This window comes from Carettochelys insculpta, chromosome 2 (assembly GCF_033958435.1).
Source record: "Carettochelys insculpta isolate YL-2023 chromosome 2, ASM3395843v1, whole genome shotgun sequence".
Lineage (NCBI taxonomy): Eukaryota > Metazoa > Chordata > Testudines > Carettochelyidae > Carettochelys > Carettochelys insculpta.
In genome coordinates this window covers 41,927,462-41,949,470 of record NC_134138.1, presented here as the reverse complement: position 1 = coordinate 41,949,470, position 22,009 = coordinate 41,927,462, and the positions used below count along the sequence as shown (strand labels likewise).

General features: G+C 45.6%; 1 protein-coding gene across 2 annotated transcripts in view; it reads right to left on the bottom strand.

Annotated features, from left to right (window-relative positions):
• Positions 1 to 22,009, bottom strand: part of NCALD (neurocalcin delta) — a 112,722-nt gene that overhangs the window by 20,140 nt on the left and 70,573 nt on the right. For both annotated transcript variants that reach the window (XR_012644369.1, XM_074986833.1), the window contains exon 2: positions 13,091 to 13,487. Coding sequence is in view for 1 of the 2 variants with exons in the window: in XM_074986833.1 (XP_074842934.1) it covers positions 13,091 to 13,468 (378 nt within the window). In the remaining variant the exon portion in view is untranslated. The remainder of the gene's footprint in view (positions 1 to 13,090; positions 13,488 to 22,009) is intronic.

The following is a 22,009-nucleotide window of genomic DNA, read 5'->3' as shown; positions in this document are numbered from 1 at the left end:
TCTGGTGTGTGTGTGTGTGGGGGTGGCTGGGCCTCCCCCTTCCCTCTGGGGTGTGTGTGACTGGCTGGAGGTCCCCCTTCCCTAGTGTGTGTGTGTGTGTGTGTGCGTGTGCATATGTATATGGTTGTGTGGCTGGGACTGGGGCTCCCCACTTTCCCAGTATGTGTGTGTGGCTGGGCTGGGGCTCCCCCTTCCCTCTGGGGGGTGTGGGGGGGCGCTAGGCTCTCCTCTCACCTAGTGTGTGGATTTGATTGTGTGGGTGGGCTGGGGCTCCCCGCTTCCTCGTGTGTGTGTGTACACGTTCACATGCACGCAGACATGCCTGCTTTATCAATGCCTCTGCTAGTAACAGACGGGTGCGGTGCCATGGTGGCACACAGCTGAACAAGCTCACATGACCTCCGCACCGGTGCGCAAGGCAAGCCTCACTCCACTCACGGGTGAAAAATCTGAGAAGGAACAGGGCTCCACCCGCCAGCCCCTGCCTCCTGACCCCACCCTGTGTCCCGAACCCCCCCCACACTTACATTTTGTATAGGCAGTGTTCTGTTGCAGCAGTACACCCACAGGGGCGGGCAGTAGGTCGTGATACTACTCGTAAGAAATGTGTTACTTTCACCGCAGCTACCAATAAATACAAAGGACCGGAAGGCAGTTCCAATCGTAGTGTTTCTCTAAGTATAAACGTCACCTCCATGACATTCGCAGAACTCACTCAAGTTCGAGACACCCAGCTAGCCTCAGAAATATTAAAAAGTAACCGTTACTTGGGAGCAGCTGGAAGAGAAGGCTACGACAGGAGACACACAGCTATAAAGCGTTTGGCTGCTCGGGGGAGGATTTGTTGTTTCTGCACAGTAACCAGAACCAAAGGTGTTCTAGGAAAAAGTCCTTAGAGTTCAAAAGTGCATTTGCTAGCCTCCTGAGGAATCAACATTTGTGTGTAACGGTCCGGGCCCCACCTGGCAACCTCACCCAGCTCATCGTGAAGGAAAGAGTCTCTGAGGCGAGTACAAAGGGAACTAAATGGAAGAACAGATGTCCCACCCTGGGATACTGTCATTCCCCTCCAAAACTGTAGAATCCTAAAAAATAGGGAAGTTTTAAGTGTAATTTAAGCAACGTTTATGGTGTGACAGCACGTTTGTATTTTGACTGCAGGGAAAGCTCCCAGGAGGTGGCCATTCTTTAGCTCTGCTGCTCTTACAATGACGTAACCAGCCCGGGGGAGCGGGAGGAGGGAGAACAGTGAACTAGATTTCAATCAGTGTGGTTGGGGACAGGTGGTGCAGGTGGAAGTGGGGAGAGAAACCTCAAAGAAACAGCAGAGCCAGAGATGCATAAAGGAAGTGTCCCATACTCCTCATACTCCTGGGTAGAGAGGAGGCAGGAGCCAATGCCCTGCAGTGGCAGGGTTCTTGGGTTTGAGCTTCTCCCCCCAATTTAACCCTCCACAATAGCACCCCTGCTGCCACCAGAACTTGCGACTGCATCCTGTAGCCAGTAGCTTCTCTATTTGAGAAGGTTCCTTTAGTTTGCAACAAGGGAGCAGCTGCTGAAAGAGAAGTTACTCACTTGTGTAGTAATGATGGTTCTTCGAGATGCATCCCTGTGGGTGCTCCACATTAGATATTGGGCTCACCCCAGCGTCGCAGATCAGAGATTTCCAGCTGTATCTCGTCGGGTTGCGCATGCATCGATGCGTGCAGGTCCTTTGCGCGCTCTCAGTCATGTGTGCGATCCAGTCCATGCCAGTACCTTGACCAACCACCCCAAGTGCTCCTGAAAAATAGAAAGCAGAACTCCGAAGCAGGGAGGAACAGGTGGGTAGTGGAGCACCCACAGGGACACATCTTGAAGAACCATCATTACTACACAAGTGAGTAACTTTTCTTTCTTCTTCGAGTGGTCCCCGGGGGTGCCCCACATTAGGTGACTATCCAGCAGTGACCCCAGAAAAATGGAGGTGGGTACCGGATTTATGCGCGGCTTGCCCTTGAAAGGACTGCTGTCGATAGACGTGTATCCTCATCCAACACCCAGTGAATCGCAGAGTGTCTGGTGAAGGTGTCATAGGATGACCATGTCGCCGCTCTGCAGATGTTCTTTAGTGCGACTCCTTTAAAGAAGGCTGTCGAGGACGCCAGCGCTCCAGTGGAGTGAGCCCTGGGCGGAACTAGCAGAGGGGTCTTACGGAGCTCATAGCCCATTTTCATGCAGGATACAATGTTATTTGAAATTCTTTGTGATGATAGCCCCTCCTCTTTCGATCTCGGTGCAAGAGACACCAGGAGCCTGTCTGTCTTTTGGAAGTGTTTAGTTCTGTCTATGTAAAAGGCTAGTGCCCTCCTCACATCGAGTGAATGCAGCCATACTTCCCTACTTGAGGTATGCGGTCTCGGGCAGAAGGATGGTAGAACTATTGGCTCATTAATGTGGAACTCTGAGGAGATCTTTGGAAGGAATGCTGGTGTAGGCATAGAACCACCACTTCCTTCAAGAAGGTTGTATAGGGCGGCATTGCCATTATTACTGCCAGCTTGCTCACCCCTCAAGGCGATGTAATTGCGAGAAGAAAGGCTGTTTTCAGGTAAGTAGACAGAGACGGTGGCCAGTGCTTCGAACGGTGGTTTAGACAGTGCGTCAAGGACCAGATCTAAGTTCCATGAAGGCGATAACAGTTTCCGCAGGGGGGTATAAGTTCACAAGGCCCTTCAGAAACCGTGCCATAATGGGGTGGGCAAATACGGTTGATCCACACACCGTATGGCGGAATGCTGATATAGCTGCAAGGTGGACTTTCAGTGATGATAAAGTGAGTCCGCCTTGTAAAGTGCGTCCGCCAGTAAATACTCCAAAATTGTGGGAACCGAGACCTCCAGAGGGGTTAATTGTTTGGACAGACACCAGGATGTAAAGCGTTTCCATTTGTATGCATAAGCTTTCTTGGTAGAGGCCTGTCGACTGTATTCCAAGACCTCTTTTACTCCTTCTGAGCATACTCTCTCTCTAGGGCACTGAGCCAGGGATTAGCCATGCTTTCAGGCACAGCATTCGAGGCTGAGGGTGTCTCATGGTCCCTCGGTTTTGCGTGAGGCAGTCCGATCGGGAGGGGAAGTGGTGGGCAGTATGACATGTGTAGCAGGAGAGGGAACCAATGCTGTTGGTCTCACGTTGGGGCTATAAGAATGAGGCGTGTCTTCTTCCTCCTTGCCTTTTCCAGGACCTTGTGGATAAGTATTGTGGGAGGCAATGCACGCAGCAAGGGACCCCTCCATGAGAGCAGGAAGGCGTCCCCCAATGAGTCCTGTCCAATGCCCGCTCAGGAGCAGTACTGAGGGCATTTCTTGTTGGTGTAAGTGGCAAACAAGTCAGTCTGAGGGAACCCCCATACGTCAAGTATACTGTGGAGCTGATCGGAGCAGATCTCCCGTGTGTGTGTGAGAGCAAAGTGCCTGCTCAGCTGATCTGCCCTCGCATTGTGGACACCAGGTAAGTAAGAGGCTTTTAAAATTATGTTGTTTGCAATGCACCAATTCCACAGTTGGACCGCTTCTGCACAAAACGCGCGGGATCTGGCTCCACCTTGGCGATTGATCTAGTACATTGTGGAAATGTTGTCGGTATTGACCCCAACTACCTTGTTCCGCAGGTATTGGCGGAAGTGCCCGCATGCATTGAACACCGCCTGTAGCTCCAGTACATTTATGTGCATTGCCATCTCTGTGAGGGACCATCGCCCTTGTGTTGATTTGCTTCCTATGCACGCCCCCCCAGCCTAAGAGGGAGGCATCTGTCGTGAGAAAAACCACGATTTGCCATTGGTGAAAGGGCACCCCCAAAAGCAAATTCTTGGGGTCTGTCCATTATGCCAGAGACTCTCTCACCTCCGCTGGGGGCAATACCTTTCTGAGAGTGGCATGCATCGTTGGCCTGTACGCAGTTGCTACCCAGTGCTGAAGGCATCGAATACGTAGTCCGGCGTTCTGCACCACGAACATGGTGGTGGCCAGGTGTCCCAGTAGCTGCAAGCAGGTTAGAACTCGTATTGTGGGGCTGCACATCAGCACTTGCACCAAGGACTGGATGGCATGAAAACGTGTGTTGGGCAGATACACCCTCGCCGTAATGAAGTCTAGGTGTGCTCCTATGAATTCTATGTCTTGTGTGGGCTCCATCATTGATTTTTGAAAGTTGATGACTGGGCCCAGTGAGAGAAAAGTCTTTGTGGTAATGTCTATCATACGCAGAACATCTGCCCATGAGGCTCCCTTCAGTAGGCAACCGTCCAGATACGGAAAGATGAATACATCCTGTCGATACAGGTAAGCTGACACTACGGAGAGTGCCTTCGTAAAGACCCTGGGCACTGAAGTAAGGTCAAAGGGGAGGACTCTGTACGGGAAGTGCCCTGTGCCCATGGTGAAGCGGAGAAAGTGCCTGTGTGCTGGGTCGATCGTTATGTGAAAATACGCATCTTGTAAGGCGAGGGCTGCAAACCAGTCCCCATTGTCCAGTGCCATGATTATGGAAGCGATTCTGGTCATCTTGAAATGCTGTTTGCGGAGATAACGACTGAGAGCCTGTAGGTCCAGGATTGGTCTCCAGCCTCCTATTTTCTTCTCCATGAGAAAATACCAGGAGTAAAAATCCCTCCCTTGAAACTCATCCAGGACTCTTTCCACCACCCCTATGGATATGAGGTGGCCCACCTCCTGCTTTAACATCATCTCGTGACAAGGGTCCCTGAAGAGGGACTGGGCAGGGGGTTTTGGTGGGGGCATAGATCAGAATGGGATAGTATACCCCATGGCAACAATTTCCAGTACCCATTTGTCTGCATTGACACTTTCCCACTGACAGTTGAATGGTCTGAGGTGGTGGTGGAACGTATGTTGTGAATGGCACTGAAGGATGCTCGTGGTGTCATAGTCCCTGACATAGCAATCAAACTTGCTGCCTAGGAGTCTGCGCCGCCAATGTATGGCCTTGCTGGGAACGCCGCCTAGGTGGCCTTTGCTGTTGTTGTTGGCCCATTTTATTCATAGCTTCGCTGGCATTGTGGGCGCTGGGATGGGTAGACTCTTTTCCTCCTGTAAGGATGGGTGTACATTCCCAGCATTCTGAGCGTAGTTCTCAAGTCCTTGCTGGAGTGGAGGACCGAGTCTGTGGAGTTGGCAAACAGCTCTTCCCTGTCAAATGGGAGGTCTACGATTTTACTTTGTAGATCCTTGGGGATGCTGGGTGTTTGGAATCACGAGTCTCACTACATCACCACTGAGATGGCTGTAGAGTGTGCTGGTGTGTTCACCACCTCTAAGGCAATTTGGACACCTGTACGCGAGGCCACATAGCCTTCCTGGACTATCGCCTTCAAGATTGGTTTCTTATCGTCTGGGAGGAAGTCCATGAGTGAGGTAAGTCTTGTATCATTGTCGAAATTATGGTTAAATAAATGTGCGGCATAGTTGGCCATGAGCAACAATAGGGTGGAGGAAGAATATACTCTCCTTCCAAATAAGTCCAGTTTCTTTGCATTCTTGTCGGACCCTGTGGATTTGTATTGTGGGATCTTTGATCTGTGCTGAGAGGACTCCACCATGAGGGAGTTCAGTTGGGGGTGGTTGAACAAGAATTCCACCCCCCTGGATGGGACAAAGTACTTTTTGTCCACCCACTTGTTGGTAGGTGGAATAGAGGCTGGGATCTGCCAGATGTTTGTGGCAGCCTCCATGATGGCCTCATTTAGTGGGATGGCAATTTTTGATGACGTAGGAGATCTTAGGCTTTTAGAGGAGCTTATGTTGCTTTTCCTGCACCTCCGTGATCTGTATGTCTTGGGACTGTGCTATCCTTTTAAAGAGCCCTTGAAATTGCTTAAGATCATCTGGGGGAGATATATCTCCTGGAAGAACCACTTCATCTGGGGAGGATGAGGAGGCATCGGTCTGATATGCTTCCACTTGTTCCTTGGACACTTCCTGTGCCCGTTCCCTTAAAGATTCCAGGGAGAGATCTATGGTTGACTCTGGACCCATCCCTGGTGAAGAGACATGTGCTCTTTTTCAGGGAAGGAGTGAGAAATGTCTGTACGATGAAGATTGGAGCGGGGATCTATCCCTTGACCTTGACCCCAGTGCTGATGATGATTGCGATGATACGAGTGACTGTAATAGCAAGGGCATGGACCTGGTGATTAAGATCTAAGACGTGAGTGATGTCTATATCTATAGTGCCGAGAGGAGTGTCATCTCCTGGATGATGTGGACATCAGAGGAGAGGTTCTATAGAGATGTTTATGCAGCTCCTGTGAGGCAACCGGTGAGGGGTGCCTGAGCCAGGGAGAAGGCAGTCATAAAAGTGGAGATGGAGGCCTTAGGAAGGGGGATGTCGGTGTTAACAGCCACTCTGGATGCACACCTCAGGAGGAGAACAGGGTGAGAGCGGCATGATGAGAAGGTCCAGCGATGGACTTCGGTGCCAGGTCTTAGACCTTGCCTCGCCCAGTCTGTGTGGTTGCTTAGTCAGTGCCGATGCGTCTTGTGCCTGAGATCTTGGTATGGGTGTCGGTGCTGTGCCCGGTGCCTCTGCCTGCGGTTCCGCAAACACGGTGACCTCTGGCACCATCGGACCCTGTGGCAGCATGCCCAGTTCCGGTGCTCTCGGTGCCAGGAGTCTTGATGCCGCAGCCTCTGGTGCCTGCCTAGTCCTCGGTGCCGGCTCTTTACCAGTCTTATGTTCTGTGCCCTTTGTGCTGCCCTTGACAGCAAGCGCTTCCTGGCCCAGTGCCTCACTCGTTCTGCTCGCAGGTAGTACCGGCAAGGATCAAGTAGGAGATATTTTGTTTTTCTTATGCACCGAGGAGGTCAGAGAGGTTGCCTTCCATTTATGTGGTCCTGAGGGCCCTTCCCCTTGGCAAATGAAATTTAATGTGGGTAAGTGTAAGGTAATGCACATTGGGAAAAATAACCCCAATTATACATACAATATGATGGGGGCAAATTTAGCTACAACAGATCAGGAAAGGGATCTTGGAATTATAGTGGATAGTTCTCTGAAAACATCCACGCAGTGTGCAGCGGCAGTCAGTAAAGCAAATAGGATGTTAGGAATAATTAAAAAAGGGATAGAAAATAAGACAAAGAATATCTTACTGCCCCTATATGAAACTATGGTACTCCCACATCTTGAGTACTGCGTGCAGATGTGGTCTCCTCACCTCAAAAAAGATATACAGGTGTTAGAAAAGGTTCAGAAAATGGCAACTAAAATGATTAAGGGTTTGGAACAGGTCCCATATGAGGAGAGGCTAGAGAGACTGGGACTTTTCAGTCTAGAAAAGAGGAGACTGAGGGGCGATATGATAGAGATATATAAAACCATGAATGGTGTGGTGAAAGTGAATACAGAAAAGTTATTTACTTGTTCCCATAATATAAGAACGAGAGGACACCAAATGAAATTAATGGGTAGCAGGTTCAAAACTAATAAAAGAAAGTTTTTCTTCACACAGCGCACAGTCAACCTGTGGAACTCCTTGCCAGAGGATGCTGTGAAGGCCAGGACTCCAACAGAGTTTAAAAAGGAGCTCGATAAATATTTGGAGGTTAGGTCCATAGATGGCTATTAGCAAAAGGTAAGGTATGGTGACCAGCCTTTTGTCAAAGGCGGGAGATGGATGGCAGGAGACAAATTGCTTGATCATTGTCTTCTGTTCACCTCCTCTGGGGCACCTAGCATTGGCTACTGTTGGCAGACAGGATACTGGGCTAGATGGACCTTTGGTTTGACCCAGTATGGCCGTTCTTATGTTGGGATGTCTCAGATGGCTCAGGCTGAAGAGCCTTGTCAAATCAAATCATTTTCAGCCTCATTTCCCTGTCCTTTCTCAATCTGGCCATCAGCTTAGATAAGTGAGGACATTTCTGTGGGATATGGGTCTCTCCCAGACAGCGAATACACTTGCTATGGCCGTTGGAAGCAGGCATAGCTTTGCGGCACAAGTCGCATTTCTTAAACCCCAGAGGAGACATCTCCTTCTCAGAAGTACTTAACTTGTAACTTTAACATGGTACTTAACAGCTACTAAAAACAGATAAAATTCAAGTCTGTAGAGATAAGAAGTCTGAAGAGGCAGCTGCCCCTTCTCTCTCTTCTCCCCTCCCCCCACTTTTTTTTGGAACTATATACAGGAAAAACTTTAAAACAGTTTGTAAGAGAACGAATTTAACAAGAAAAACTGATAATGGTACTAATAACGTATTTATCTGTCTCAGGCGTTGGAGCAGAAGCGAATTCCGTCTGCAGCCACTGGCGGTTGAGAGGAACTGGCGCAGAATGGATCGCGCACGTGACTGAAAGCACGCAAAGGAGATACAGCTTGGCAATCTCCGATCTGCAGCACCGGGGCGAGACCGACATCTAATGTGGAGCACCCACGGGGACCACTCGAAGAAGAACAAAACTTACTAGGTTTCTTACACTGAGACTCTTGCTCTCAAACCTTCCAAACTCCCTCAACATTTTAGCAAGAGGGAGAGAATTGGAAGCATGGAAACAGGTAGAAAGAGGAGCCATCAAGGTCTATGGCCAAGGGGAACGAGCGCAGCAAAGCAAGGGTTTCAATCCAGGCTGGTCCCAGATCAAATGGCACTTCAGACAAGAAGCATCTTCAGTGTCTACCCCCTTCATTTGTTAAACTTTTCAATACCTAATTTTTATTGCATTTGTAGCCCATTTCACAACTTTGATGCATAATCTGCATGCGTGATTTGTCCCTGTCATACAAGACAATAGATTTGCATGCTAGGATCTGTTAAATGGTATTTAATCATACTATATATAAGCAAATACACAATACCTAAAATCTGTTACTGCCAACATTCCATTTTCCCTTTTGCCACTAACAACAAAAGCAACATCTAGAGCTCGGCATCCCCCCACCACAGCACCTCAGGCAGTCGCATGGGTCACCTTCCCTACATCTGACCCTGGTGCCAACAGTTGTTGAAAACATCCATTCATGGAATTTGTCCCTAAAAATCCCGTGCTTTGTTAGCCTATGTGAAGAGAAACAAAACAGGTGGAAAGAAGGAGGATCATTATTTTTAATGCGTTTAATTTTTGCCTCCAGTGATGTGATATGTCTTGCAGCCAAATACGGTCTGTGAAATTGCAAATCTGCGTGTCACCATTCTAGAAGGAGTCTGGAAAAAAAGAGCAAGAGAAATTGCCAAGGAGCCTTGCTGTAAATAGTTCAAAAGAGGTCTGACATTCAGTTTGCTCTGTTTTTAAAGCTAGGCTTGCAGACTGATTCTTATGTGGTTAGCAGGGTTGCCAGCTCTGACCAAACTTATTCTATGAGATGTTTTTCCAATATGCCATAATGCCATTTTCTTAAACCATACTATTAAAATCTCGAGGATTGTTTCAGAAGTCACTGGGAAATGGACACCAGTTCTGAGAGACGCCAAGCCAATCCTGGAGGGTTGGCAAACCGAGGAGTCATCTTGCCTACCTTCAAACCCAAATTTATTTGTATTGTTTGTGTTTTGTTACTCTGTTTTGACAGTTACTTTTTAAAAAGTTTCAGAGGGATGGCCATGTTACACCACTTCAGCAAAAAACAAGGAGGCCTGCGGCACCTTAAAGACTTATTTATTTAAGGGTTTTATATTATTGGCCATCTCAAAGTATCTGCAAAACTTCCTTGCCAAACAGACTGGGAAATAGTTAAACCTCTAATGTGCTTTATGGTGTTTCGTGGTCTTTTCAGTTTTAAAGGACAAAAAATCTGTTTGGGTAACAGACAACTTTCCTTTGTTTATATTTATTTGTTTTGAATCTTTTCTGTTGGTTTTGCTCTTCTAGGATTTTCATTTTGTGGTTTGTTGGTGGTGGTGCGAAAAAAAGGTAAAGTTAGAGAAAAGCCAGTAATATATAGTTCACTTATATTACACGAGGGCTGTGTTTACACTACAAAAATAAGTTTGAAGTTGCTTACTTTGAAGTACAACTTTAAAGTAAGCAATTTTGAAACTGAGTGTCTACACACTCCCTACATTGAAGTTAAGCTTTGAAGTAGGGCACTGCTCCATTCCAGGGAATGGAGTAAGGACTTTGAAGTTGGGCTCCCTACTTCAAAGTTAACTTACAAGTAAGGGAAAAATGTGTGTAGACTCTCTGCCGTCTACTTCGATTTAACGCCCAACTTCGAAGTTAACTTCCAAGCTAGTTCCTAGTGTAGATGCACCCAAGGCATGGGGAAATCTGTAAAGTGAAAAGTACCTTTCTCACTAGAACATTTAATGTAGTTTATTATGGCACACAGGCAAGATTAAACGTATGTCTCTGAATGAAAGAAAAGTGATTACTTTGGCTAAGAAAAGCACGTTTTATGGTTCAGTGACGTTTAATGCCTTAGTCCACTTTCAAAATGACCTGAGCAACTATAGAGTCAAATTCAGAAGCAGTAACACATTGGTCAGCTGGTGAAAATGATACAAATGGGTGCCTGTTACACAGAGGGGATGTCGAGAAGTGAAACTAATCAACAACTCAGAGGAGATGTAAGAAGCTGCAAGATAAAGTAGCCCCCCTGCATACATATTTACAACACCCTATTAATTGCTTTTCCTGCTACAACCCTTTCTTTCTGCCCCCTCATGATGTATTTCTGTCCACTTGCCACTATTCATACTACTTCTAAATGTCCCGAGTAAGCAGATGCAACTTCATTGATAGCGGTGGTGTTCTGCCATTTACACCTATCTGAATTTGGCGGACAGTTGCAAAAAATATTCATGAAAGCTCTTCCCAGTTAGCTACATGAAGCAGTACAGGTTGAACCTCTCTAGTCTGGCATTCTCTTGTCCAGCAACATCTGCCATCCAGCATGACTTTAGTTAACTGGATGGCCATGTATCATGGGTGTGGCCAAGTTTCCTGTGGCCTCATAAAGTTTGATTCCAGCCACCAGGCCTGGCTCTCAGTGTTCTGTGCTCTTATTTAGCTGTAATTTACCCCTAAATATCTTCCAAGAGTCCAGGAAGCAGTGGAAGTGCTGGTAAAATTCTGAAGCTATACAAGTGGAACCTCTCTTGTCTGGCACCCTCAGGACCTGACCGGTACCGGATGAGAGAATTTGCCAGACCCCAGGAGGTCAATATTGTTTAGCACATTACTAACTCTGTCACTCCTTACTGGGTTCTTAGAAGACATTTTGGGGTAAATTACCACTAAATAACAGCACAGAATGCTGAAAGCCAGGACTAGTGGGTGCAAACAAACTTTATGGGACCACAGGAAACTTGGCCAAAACCCCCTGGTAATCATGCCATGTTACAGATTTTGCCAGGTAAGGGAGTTCCAGATTAGAGAGGTTCAACACATATTCACCTCCCTTGGTCCGGAAAATTCTCCCATTCAGCACCAGTCAGGTGCCAAAGGTGCCAGACTAGAAAGGTTCAACCGGTATTTAATTCTCAAACAAGTACAAAAAATTAAAAAAATAAATAAAAGAGAGAAACACAAATACGGCATTAGCTGAGTTAAATATCTGGTCTGATGTGCATAAAATTGAATGAGTGCCATCACTGGTTACTGTTGGGAAACACAGATTAATAAAAAGGAGCAGGCTGACACACATTACAATGATTCTACCATATGTAACTAGACATCATAAATTGTAATTTGTATTTATTCAATTCCCTCCTTTTTCACTAGCTCTTTCAATGTGAACAGCATTGTATCTAGTTAGCACTCCAATATCTCCCATGACGAGGAGGCAGGCACTTCTCTAGCAGAGGCGGTTTACAACTACATATATCTGCTGTAACAAAAAAAAGAAAAAAGCTTTCCATGGATCCGACGTGCTCTCAAGGAGGAAAGACATATCACAGGGAAATGAAAACAGGGAAGAATTCATAAGTGCAACACTAAGTAATACACCTGAAGCCATGAACAGGATCATAACAGAGGGCTTGTCTACACTGGAAAATGATATTAGCTAACGCGCTGTAAAATGCTCAGGCCACATCTGGAGTAGGAAAAGAGAGTTCTACAACATTTTAGCTATTTTTAACATACCCAAAATAATTTTAGAGAGGACTTTGCTCTTAGATAGACAGAGCCGGTCTAGTTTGGACAGGTGTTAGCTGGTCTTGGTCAAACCAAGTCGCTCCACTCAGGTGACCATTACCAGATGTTAAATACGACCAGTGCTCTTCTTGTGCCAGTACTTGCTGTTGGAGTACCAACACCTCCGTAGTCCCAGCCATGGGACTGGCTCGGGGGAGGGGATGGGGAGCCTGCTGAGTATCAGCACCTCTTTTTGTTTTTTTTTAAACAAAAAAGGCACTGAGGCTAGGTCTACACTAGCCCAAAACTTCAAAATGGCCAGGCAAATGGCCATTTCGAAGTTTACTAATGAAGGACTGAAATACACATTCAGCGCCTCATTAGAATGCGGGCGGCCGCGGCACTTCGAAATTGACGCGGCTCGTCCAGATGGGGCACCTTTTCGAAAGGACCCCAGCAACTTCGAAATCTCCTTAAATAAGGGGATTTTGAAGTTGCCAGGGTTCTTTCGAAAAGGAGCCCCATCCGGACAAGCCGCACGGCGGTAAGCTGCATCAATTTCAAAGTGCTGCGGCCGCCCACATTCTAATGAGCCACTGAATATGTATTTCAGTGCTTCATTAGTAAACTTTGAAATGGCCATTTGCCGGGCCATTTCGAGGTTTTGGGCTCGTGTAGACACGGCCTGAATGTGACAGCACTTGTTTACACGGAGTGCTTTGTAATATTTATTATCTTGTTACTGTGTTTGAACTCTGGCTAATTTTCCAATACAGTGAAGCCCAGAGAGAGGCAGCAGGGCTATTCAGGAAAGTTTCAAGTCGCTATAAACATCTCCATTTTTACTTTAATTGGTGTTCCATCTTTTTGTGTTTAAGCAAATATATGGCAGACCAAGAACCAGGCAGAAGCTATCACCATAACCCTTTACCCAACCAACAATCACAATACAGCTCCCACAATGCAATCAGAATGAAAGAGAAAATGCAAAACCCTCCTGATCAGTACATACCTGCACTATCTCCAGCATTTCTGACTTACTGATGTATCCGTTTCCATCCAGATCATACATGCTGAATGCCCATTTCAGCTTTTGCTCCAGTTTACCTCTAGATGTTACACTCAAGGCTATGATAAATTCTCTGAAGTCTATGGTTCCATCGCCGTTAGCATCGAAAGTGCGGAATACGTGTTCCGCAAATTTAGAAGCATCCCCATAAGGAAAAAAGTTCCCGTATATTTTCTTAAACTCCTCCATAGATAAATGTCCACTTGGGCAGTCCCTCAAGAAGCCTTTGTACCACTCCTGGATCTCATGTTCTGTAAAGTCCGTACTTTCTAGTAAATCTTGCATGACCTCAGGACGTAGTTTGCTGTTCTGTTTTCCCATCTTGGTGTCAAATTTTTATCTGAGGAGGAAACAAACATTAATTAATTTTGTTTTTAACTTAGGGGAAAGGGAAGAACAATGAGTCTAATGTTCTGACATTAGTTGTCTTCAGAACAGTTATTCTAAACTTTTGCCAGTGTAAACTAAATCAAACTGCGAGGCAGTAAATGTACTTATCATCATCCTCCCTTTGAAAAATGCCATTATTTTCACTTCCAGTAAATTTAATACACTATGCTATATATTATACATATAGACCTACATGAGGGGTGGGCAAATACTGGCCTGTGGACTGGATTCGGTCTGCAGTGTTAGTCCCTGGCAGGCTCCCACCTCTATATTTTCCTGTGCCTCCACATCTATAATGCTAACAGGTGTGGCTGGAAGCAGTGCCGCAGTTTGGAATGAGTATAACCACTACCAATGGCCATGAATGGTGATCTGCAGCCAACAAGAGCTGTGATTACCCAATACCTGTGGCGGTACTGCTTTCTTCATTCTATATCCCGGACCTATAGACTAATTTCTAAGTCTTTTCATAGCAACTGTAGTGAAATCGAATTTAATTCTAATTTATCTTTTCATGTTAGTTCCCTCTAGAAGGAAATTCTGATCGTCAGCCAGGCTGCACATAGCAGCTTATCAGACATCTTTTTTGTTGCATACGGATCCACATAAATCCGTTTTTTTAGTTAACATTACAATTATAGGAGGCGGAATCTGAATGGAACCCTGGAGTGGATACACTACGAAACGTATCTTTGACACTCCTTGTAGCCAGAAATCAGCTATTAGATCATCATAAATCCATTTAATTAAGGTCCTGTCAAAATCTCTCATGGGAAGAAAAAGGAACTTGCTAACCACCTCGTTTACAGCACTGGAAAGTCATTTCCCTTACATCGACCACAAAGAAATATTCTGAATACATATCCTATGTCCAGTTTCTCAATTAAATTACCTTTCGTTATGTTTTCTTAAAGGCAACTGCTATGTACTGTATTGTGCTATAGGTCTAGGAAGGCTTAACGGCCTGGTTTTTCAATACCGTTTCAGTGCCTGATCATGCTGCTCCAGAGGACAGCATTATTCATTGTACTGGAATATTAAAAAAGCTCATCTCAAAAAGAAATCTCTCTCATTTTCACGGTTCATTGGGCTTCCCCAGTTAACTGCTGTGCATTTATAGTCAGGTGCCCAGCTCTTACTAAATTTCAGTGCATGACTGAATTGTGGGAGCCATAATTTACAAACAAAACAAAACAAATTATCCAATTTGTTATGCAAATGAAAGCCATACAATATAATTTAGGAAAATGTAACAAATGGGTCATGGTTGCTTGTGATAGCATCTGTGAAAGCATTTGACATTATTATGCTGCAGTACATTCACAATTTCATTGGGCTGAACTTCTGAAAACTATACGTAATGGCTATTGAGCACCTAACAAAATATCCCTGCAGGTTCAAGATACACATTTCTTCACTATTTAAAAATGTACAGCAATTGTCAGTGGGAAACAAAGTTTGGTGGAGTTTATATCCTGCCTCCTTCCCTTCATTCCTAAAAAAGGGCAGATGAAAATTCAGAGCCTGTCCTCATTGGAGCTGAGCATTTTATGCACACTCCTGAGCACCTACGAAACTAGGAAACATATCTTTGATACTCCTTGTAGCCAGAAATCAGCTATTAGATCATCATAAATCCATTTAATTAAGGTCCTGTCAAAATCTCTCATGGGAAGAAAAAGGAACTTGCTAACCACCTCGTTTACAGCACTGGAAAGTCATTCGTAGCAAGTCAGAAAGATTTTTCAAGGTTTGGGCCCTTAAAATCTAAGGCTTATAGACCTGAACAACCAAAAACAACTGACTGTTAAGAGAGAAAGTGTCTGTGAAGCCCTTAGAAGATAGACAACACCATGGTAAATATTTCTATCATCTTTTCCTTGTTCAACCGTGTCAAGTGATGCATTTGAAAGCCCTAAAAGGACCCAAAGCCTGAATTCCTTGGAGATGGTGCAAAGACTGTTGATTTATGGACCAGATCCAATATTCATGGGGTTAGTGGAAGCACTCTCAGGGACTTCCAATGGCTGTTGGGTTGGGTCTATGATGAACAACCTGGGAGCTTTCAGAGAGAATGGATTACATTAAAACAAGCAGACATTTTCAAGCTTGGGCTCTTGGAGTTTATATCAGGAAAAATGACCCATTACATGGTAGCAGCAAAGAGGATCAAACAGCTAGTGAAATGGTATAGATCAGTTTAAAGCAGCTATTGCTTTAATTATAAAACAACCCACCCCCAGTGGTTTAGCAGGATTCATACCACTTCCCACCATTGTTACAAAGGTCTGTAGGTTCCGCTACTTCCAGGACAAAAAACTGGAGATGTAAGTGCTACTCTCTTATGAGCAAAGAGAACACTGGACAAGAAAACTGCAGGAACTGACGTGTTAGCATTTATAGCCATCCTAATCCCTCGTTTGTGATTTTTGATCTCTCAGCCCTTTGGCCGAAACTTGGAATGATTACTTTCAGTGTGAAGGCTTTATTGAATCCAATGTTCATAAATGTACAGACAGACCTAAACAGATGGCTTTTGCAACTGTGCCTCATTCTGGGATCACAAAAGTGCAAACATTAACCTTTTAAATTTACATGAAGAGGCCTGTGACATATACTTGCACCAGACAATAAAAACACAGCGTAAAATTGCATGGACGTGCACACACACAGCGCCACAGCAGTGACAACTGAGCATCATGTTTAGAACGACTAGCTTTCTTCTGAAGGGCCGGATGTTCCATTAAGCACAGTAGACATGTGCCTATGGGCAACGGTATTCCAGGGGTGCCTAAAAATTCCAATTTTGCTGCTCCTGGGTCCCAGGAGGTGGTGGGGCCAACTGAGCCTGACGGGGCCCCATACAGTCCTGCTGGATCCATCCTGATTCAGCCCAGTAGACAGAGTTACCTCCCACCAGGGCCGATGAGGGCAGCTGGCAGTGGCAGGGCTTAGGAAAATGTGTTTGTAGGGGGCTCTAGGCAGTGAGTGAGTAAGGGTGCTGGGCAGTGGGAAATTTGTAGGGGGACACTGGGGGCAGGGAAGGTCTATGTGTGTTGCCGAGATGGGATGGGGGGGGTCTGCGGGGGTACGGGGCAGTTGTAGTGGAACTACGGTGGGTGCTGGGCAGTGGAAAATGGATCAGTGTGCAGTGGGAAGCCTAAAAGTTAGAAGGGCTGAGGGGGGCCTCACAGTAGTTTGGTGCTCTGAGCTGCTGTAGGTGGTGGGAGCGCCTTGCACCTCCTGGCTGCCATGGGTGGTGGGAGCAGGGCTCTGAGCCTCGGCACCTATGGCCACCCAAGTTGGTAAATCCATCCCTGTTCTTCTGGCCATTGGGGGAGTTCACTCCTGAGTTTTATTACAGAAGAGCTAATGGGAAGAAATCCATCGCTGGAGTGAGAAAAGACAAAATTAATGAAGCCCACAGTGTTCCAGCTGATTATGCTTTTACTGCACATGGACAAATATATTTCTTGCCCCAAAAATGCTCCTCTAAATCAGCCACCCTCCAGAAATTAGGGTTATTGGCATCAACCATCCCTGTTTCATCAACAGGTAACACAAATCCCTCTGCAGTCTGAGTATAGAAAACACACTTAAAAATCCATACAACTCCTTCATCCACAGGCTGAACCTCTCTAGTCTGGCACTCTCTCGTTCAGCAACATCCGTAATCCAGCATGATTTTAGTTAGCCAGATGACCACTTATGGTTGTGGTCATGCTTCACCATGGTCCCATAGGTTTGTTGCCAGCCACCAGTCCTGGCTCTTCAGTGTTCTGTGCTGTTATTTAGCTGTAATTTACCCCAAATGTCTTCCAAGAGCCCTGTGAGCAGTGACTGTTGGCAATATGCTAGAAAATATTGACCACCTGTAGTCCGACAAGTTCTCTCATTCAGCACTGGTCAGGTCTGAAGGGTGCTGGACTAGGAAGGCTCAACCTGTATTGTTGCCTAATTCTTCCTCCTAGCTATGTCAGGCTCTACCTAGATTAGCTCAATGACTTCTACCCTTAAAAGAATTTACTACAAGCAGCAAAAACGAAAACATGGACCGGTTGTAGATATTTCTCAACCTTTTCCCTTAATTGTAGGGACCTTAAAATCTTAGCTTTACTTAATAAAATATGGCAAGGAATTAATGACCTGTGATATTTGTGAGAGCAAAGTAATCCTAATATATTGTAAAATAAATACTGAGAAGGTATGCAAAGTTAAGAGCGCTGATTATTATTTTTCATAATATTTCTGCATTAACAGTTTCAGAGAGGTAGCCATGTTAGTCTGTTTCAGCAAAAACATGGGAGTGCAGTAGCACCTTAAAGACTAACACATTTATTAGGGCATAAGCTTCTGTGAAATAAAACTCACTTCCTCAGATGCTTAAAGGGAAAGAAAAGGATAGAGATGGAAGTGTAACTTCAGTGCTAATTTTGTCAGGAGGGACGTAGTTCACCTCCAACATTTATGAAAAGAAAAAAAGCAGTCAAGGAGCACTTCAAAAACTAACAAAATAATTTATTAGGTGAGCTTTTGTGGGACAAACCCACTTCTTCAGACTATAACCATGGGTCATAAGGGCTACGTCTACACGTGAAGCCTACATCGAAATAGCTTATTTCAATGTAGCAACATCGAAATAGGCTATTTCAATGCGTAACGTCTACACGTCTTCCAGGGCTCGCAACGTCGATGTTCAACTTCGACGTTGCACAGCACCACATCGAAATAGGCGCTGCGAGGGAACGTCTACACGCCAAAGTAGCACACATCGAAATAGGGGTGCCAGGCACAGCTGCAGACAGGGTCACAGGGTGGACTCAACAGCAAGCCGCTCCCTTAAAGGGCCCCTCCCAGACACAGTTGCACTAAACAACACAAGATACACAGAGCCGACAACTGGTTGCAGACCCTGTGCCTGCAGCATGGATCCCCAGCTGCCGCAGCAGCAGCCAGAAGCCCTGGGCTAAGGGCTGCTGCCCACAGTGACCATAGAGCCCCGCAGGGGCTGGAGAGAGAGCGTCTCTCAACTCCTCAGCTGATGGCCGCCATGGCGGATACCGCTATTTCGAAGTTGCGGGACGCGCAACGACTACACGGTACCTACTTCGACGTTGAACGTCGAAGTAGGGCGCTATTCCTATCCCCTCATGGGGTTAGCGACTTCGACGTCTCGCCGCCTAACGTCGAAGTTAACTTCGAAATAGCGCCCGACGTGTGTAGCCGTGACGGGCGCTATTTCGAAGTTAGTGCCGCTACTTCGAAGTAGTGTGCACGTGTAGACACGGCTAAGAAGTGGGTCTGTCCCACAAAAGCTCATCTAATAAATTATTTTGTTAGTCTTTAAAGTGCTACTTGACTGCTTTTTTGTTTTGATAGTATATAGACTAGCACGGCTTTTTCTCTGTTACTATTCATTAATGAAAAGGTGAGTGTACCTCTAGGGGAAATTACTTACGGTAATGAGAGAGCCATCCCATGTCTCTATTCAAACCCATTCTGACAGCAGCAAATTTACAAATGAATTCCAGCTCAGCAGTTTCACACTACCGTCTGTTTTTAAGTATTTTTGACTAAGAATGGCAACTTGCAGCTGTGTGTCCAGGGAAGCTGAAGTACCTGCCCGCTGTTTGTGTACGTTACCATTCTTGATTTCTGGTTTGTGTCCATTTATTCTTCTGCATAGAGGCAGTCCAGTTTGTCCAATGTACATAGCAGAGGGGCATTGCTGGCACATGATGGCATATATTACATTAGTAGATGTGCAGGTGAATGAGCCTCTCATGGCTGCTATGGTTAGGTCCTGTGACGGTGTAACGAGGGTAGATGTTTGGACAGACTTAGCAATGGGGCTTGTTGCCGGAACTGGTCCATGGGTTAGCGTTTCTGTTGTGGGATGTACAGTTGCTGGTGGTACTATCAAAGGCTCAAACCACAAGACACCCACGTCTGGAACATGTCAACTAATGGGCTCCCTGAGTTCTTGCTGTAGGACTGTAAAATGTCAGCGTAGCTTTTAGGACTTGGATGTAGCCTGAACTCTGGAATTCTCAGAGTCCAGGCTCCAGCACAAGACCAATCACCTACACAGCAATTTTATAGGCCTGCTAGCCGGAAACACCTGATGAAAGCCAGCTGCAGGTGGTTTTGTTGTGGTTTGTTTGTTTGCAATGCAGGCATACCAAAACAGAACAAACTACAACTGACATTCAATAATGGACATTAAAGTGGCCATTCTCCTACAAAAGGATTTTACCACAAGATTACAGAGGGAGACATCTAAATTGGAATTTGTTTGCAAGTTTGACACATGTAACTTGGGGCTTAACAGAGATCTCAATGATCTGAAGCATCACAAGAGCAATTTCCTCACCTTTGATATTCAAAGGAATGGCACCCACCCCACTTAATTTACTTCTTCCAAAGGTCCTATTGACAACAGGTGACTCTCCCGCCCGCCTCTTCTTCTTCTCCTCCTCCTACCTTCCCCCCACCCTCACAGCTGTACAAACCTGGATTCTTAGTTTTGCTCCAAATCTGAGGAGGTGGGTCTTTAAGATGTGACAGGACTGCTTGGGTTTTCTGTGATGCTACAGACTAACATGGCTACTCCTCTGAAATCGCAAGTGAATACAGTATAGCCTCTCAGCCTTGGGGGAAATCAAATCATATTTTCACTTCAAGGGATTTAACTTCTTCAGTAATTACTCACACTGGAATCCCCCCCAATTACTCAGACAGGAATCCCCCCCTCCACGTGTACAATTTAGAGCAAAATCTGGTTGGATCAAGCTCTCCTCCCCCTCACCCGCAGCACCACAACTTAAGGAGTCATCTTATCACCTCTTGGAATCTTGTAAATGTTCATCATTTGTATTTTGCATTTATACTATTTACACTGCAGCAGTCCTTGTAAGCGCTGGGCAATTGGCTTCTTTTGTTTGTTTGTTTTTGTTAGCAGCATTTGTTTGAAGAAAAAGCCAGTTTATTCAAAACTCCCAGGCTTTGCAAAGAGCCAGAGGGAGGAGATATAGAAGTAAGATTTGAGCCGAGCCAAACTGACAATATCTATTTAAGCTGTCAAACTGCAAACCTTGTAAAATTCATAGGAAGGGCTCATTTAAAATAAAGCTCAGATGCTTTTTAGGAATATGTACAAGTAATTACAGCACACAAAACTGTCACAGAACAAAAGAAATACACCCTACAAAAGAGGTAGGTTATGCAGAAATACGCTAGCTAAAACTAAACTGCATATTACAATGACCAGGAAACAAATACAGCGCAGGAAAGAAGAGCAACAAGAACTGACAAAAAGGAAGGAGACCTGCATTCAGGGGCCTTAACAACTAGGTATATTTTATTTATTAAACAGAAATACTCATATACTATAAGCTTAGTGTTGTGCTGCTCAGGAATCTATCATAATTTCCTTTTACAAAGCTATTTTAATGAAGGGTTCCTTTCACTCTTTCATGGCTGACCTGTAGTCTTATTCAACATCCTGCAGTTTTGTGGCTGTGAGGTTTCTTGCCATCATATCTGCTACATAAGAATCCTTTCCAAACACAAGGTGTCCTGTGCTGCTACGTTAACATCGTATACTGTGCTCCTCCTTTATGGCATATAAAGCCCACAAAAGGTAACAACAAAAACCCAAAACGTGCAGAGAGAGACTGTGCAGCTTCTGCTCCTTCTTAAGCTGACCAAGTTAATGTGTTAGGGACTTAGAAACGCTTATGGATGTCAAACATCAAGAGGGTAGTCAGTCCTATAGTCCCTTTAGATTTGTTCTGGCACCAAAGGGATGCAGCTGCTGTTTGTTGTCACCCTGTTTCTCTTTGCCATAATTCCTTTGCACCCTCTTGAAGACAGGGGAGGCAGGAGAGGGGGCATGGTGGGGGGAGGCAGGGCAGGGAGGCCGTGCTCCTGTCAGTAATTGCTAACGTCAGGATAGTAGTTAGCAGTAATGGTTAACTGGATGACCACCGATTGTCTGTCACGTTACAAGCAGCAGTGCTCTTTGTTCTGCTCTGGAACCTTTTGCAGACAGACACATGGCAGTTATACGTCTGGACTTGGATTGCAACAGGAATACCCTCTCGCATTCCCAGCACTGCACTGCCTTCAGTTTCATCGGAGATGCCAGAATGACAGGCTGCACATTCCCTTGCGTTTCATGTAAGGCTGATGGTGAAATGTGACCTAGCACAAACACGTACAGCACTGGAAGGAGGCAGGCAAGTCCCTATTATGTCAATTCATGCCTGGCAGAGCTGCACGTTACACTGAGACTTCACTCTGGTTCGCAGTCTGTCATCCAGCCCATTCCAAAACCCTGTACTTCAGAGGTCACAGCTTGAACATAAAAACACTGCCCAGGTGATGCTGGCACCTATTCATCCATTGTTTGTTAACCTCACCTAAGAATCTGGCATCATGCAAAATCTTAGATATTTAGAACGAGATGCA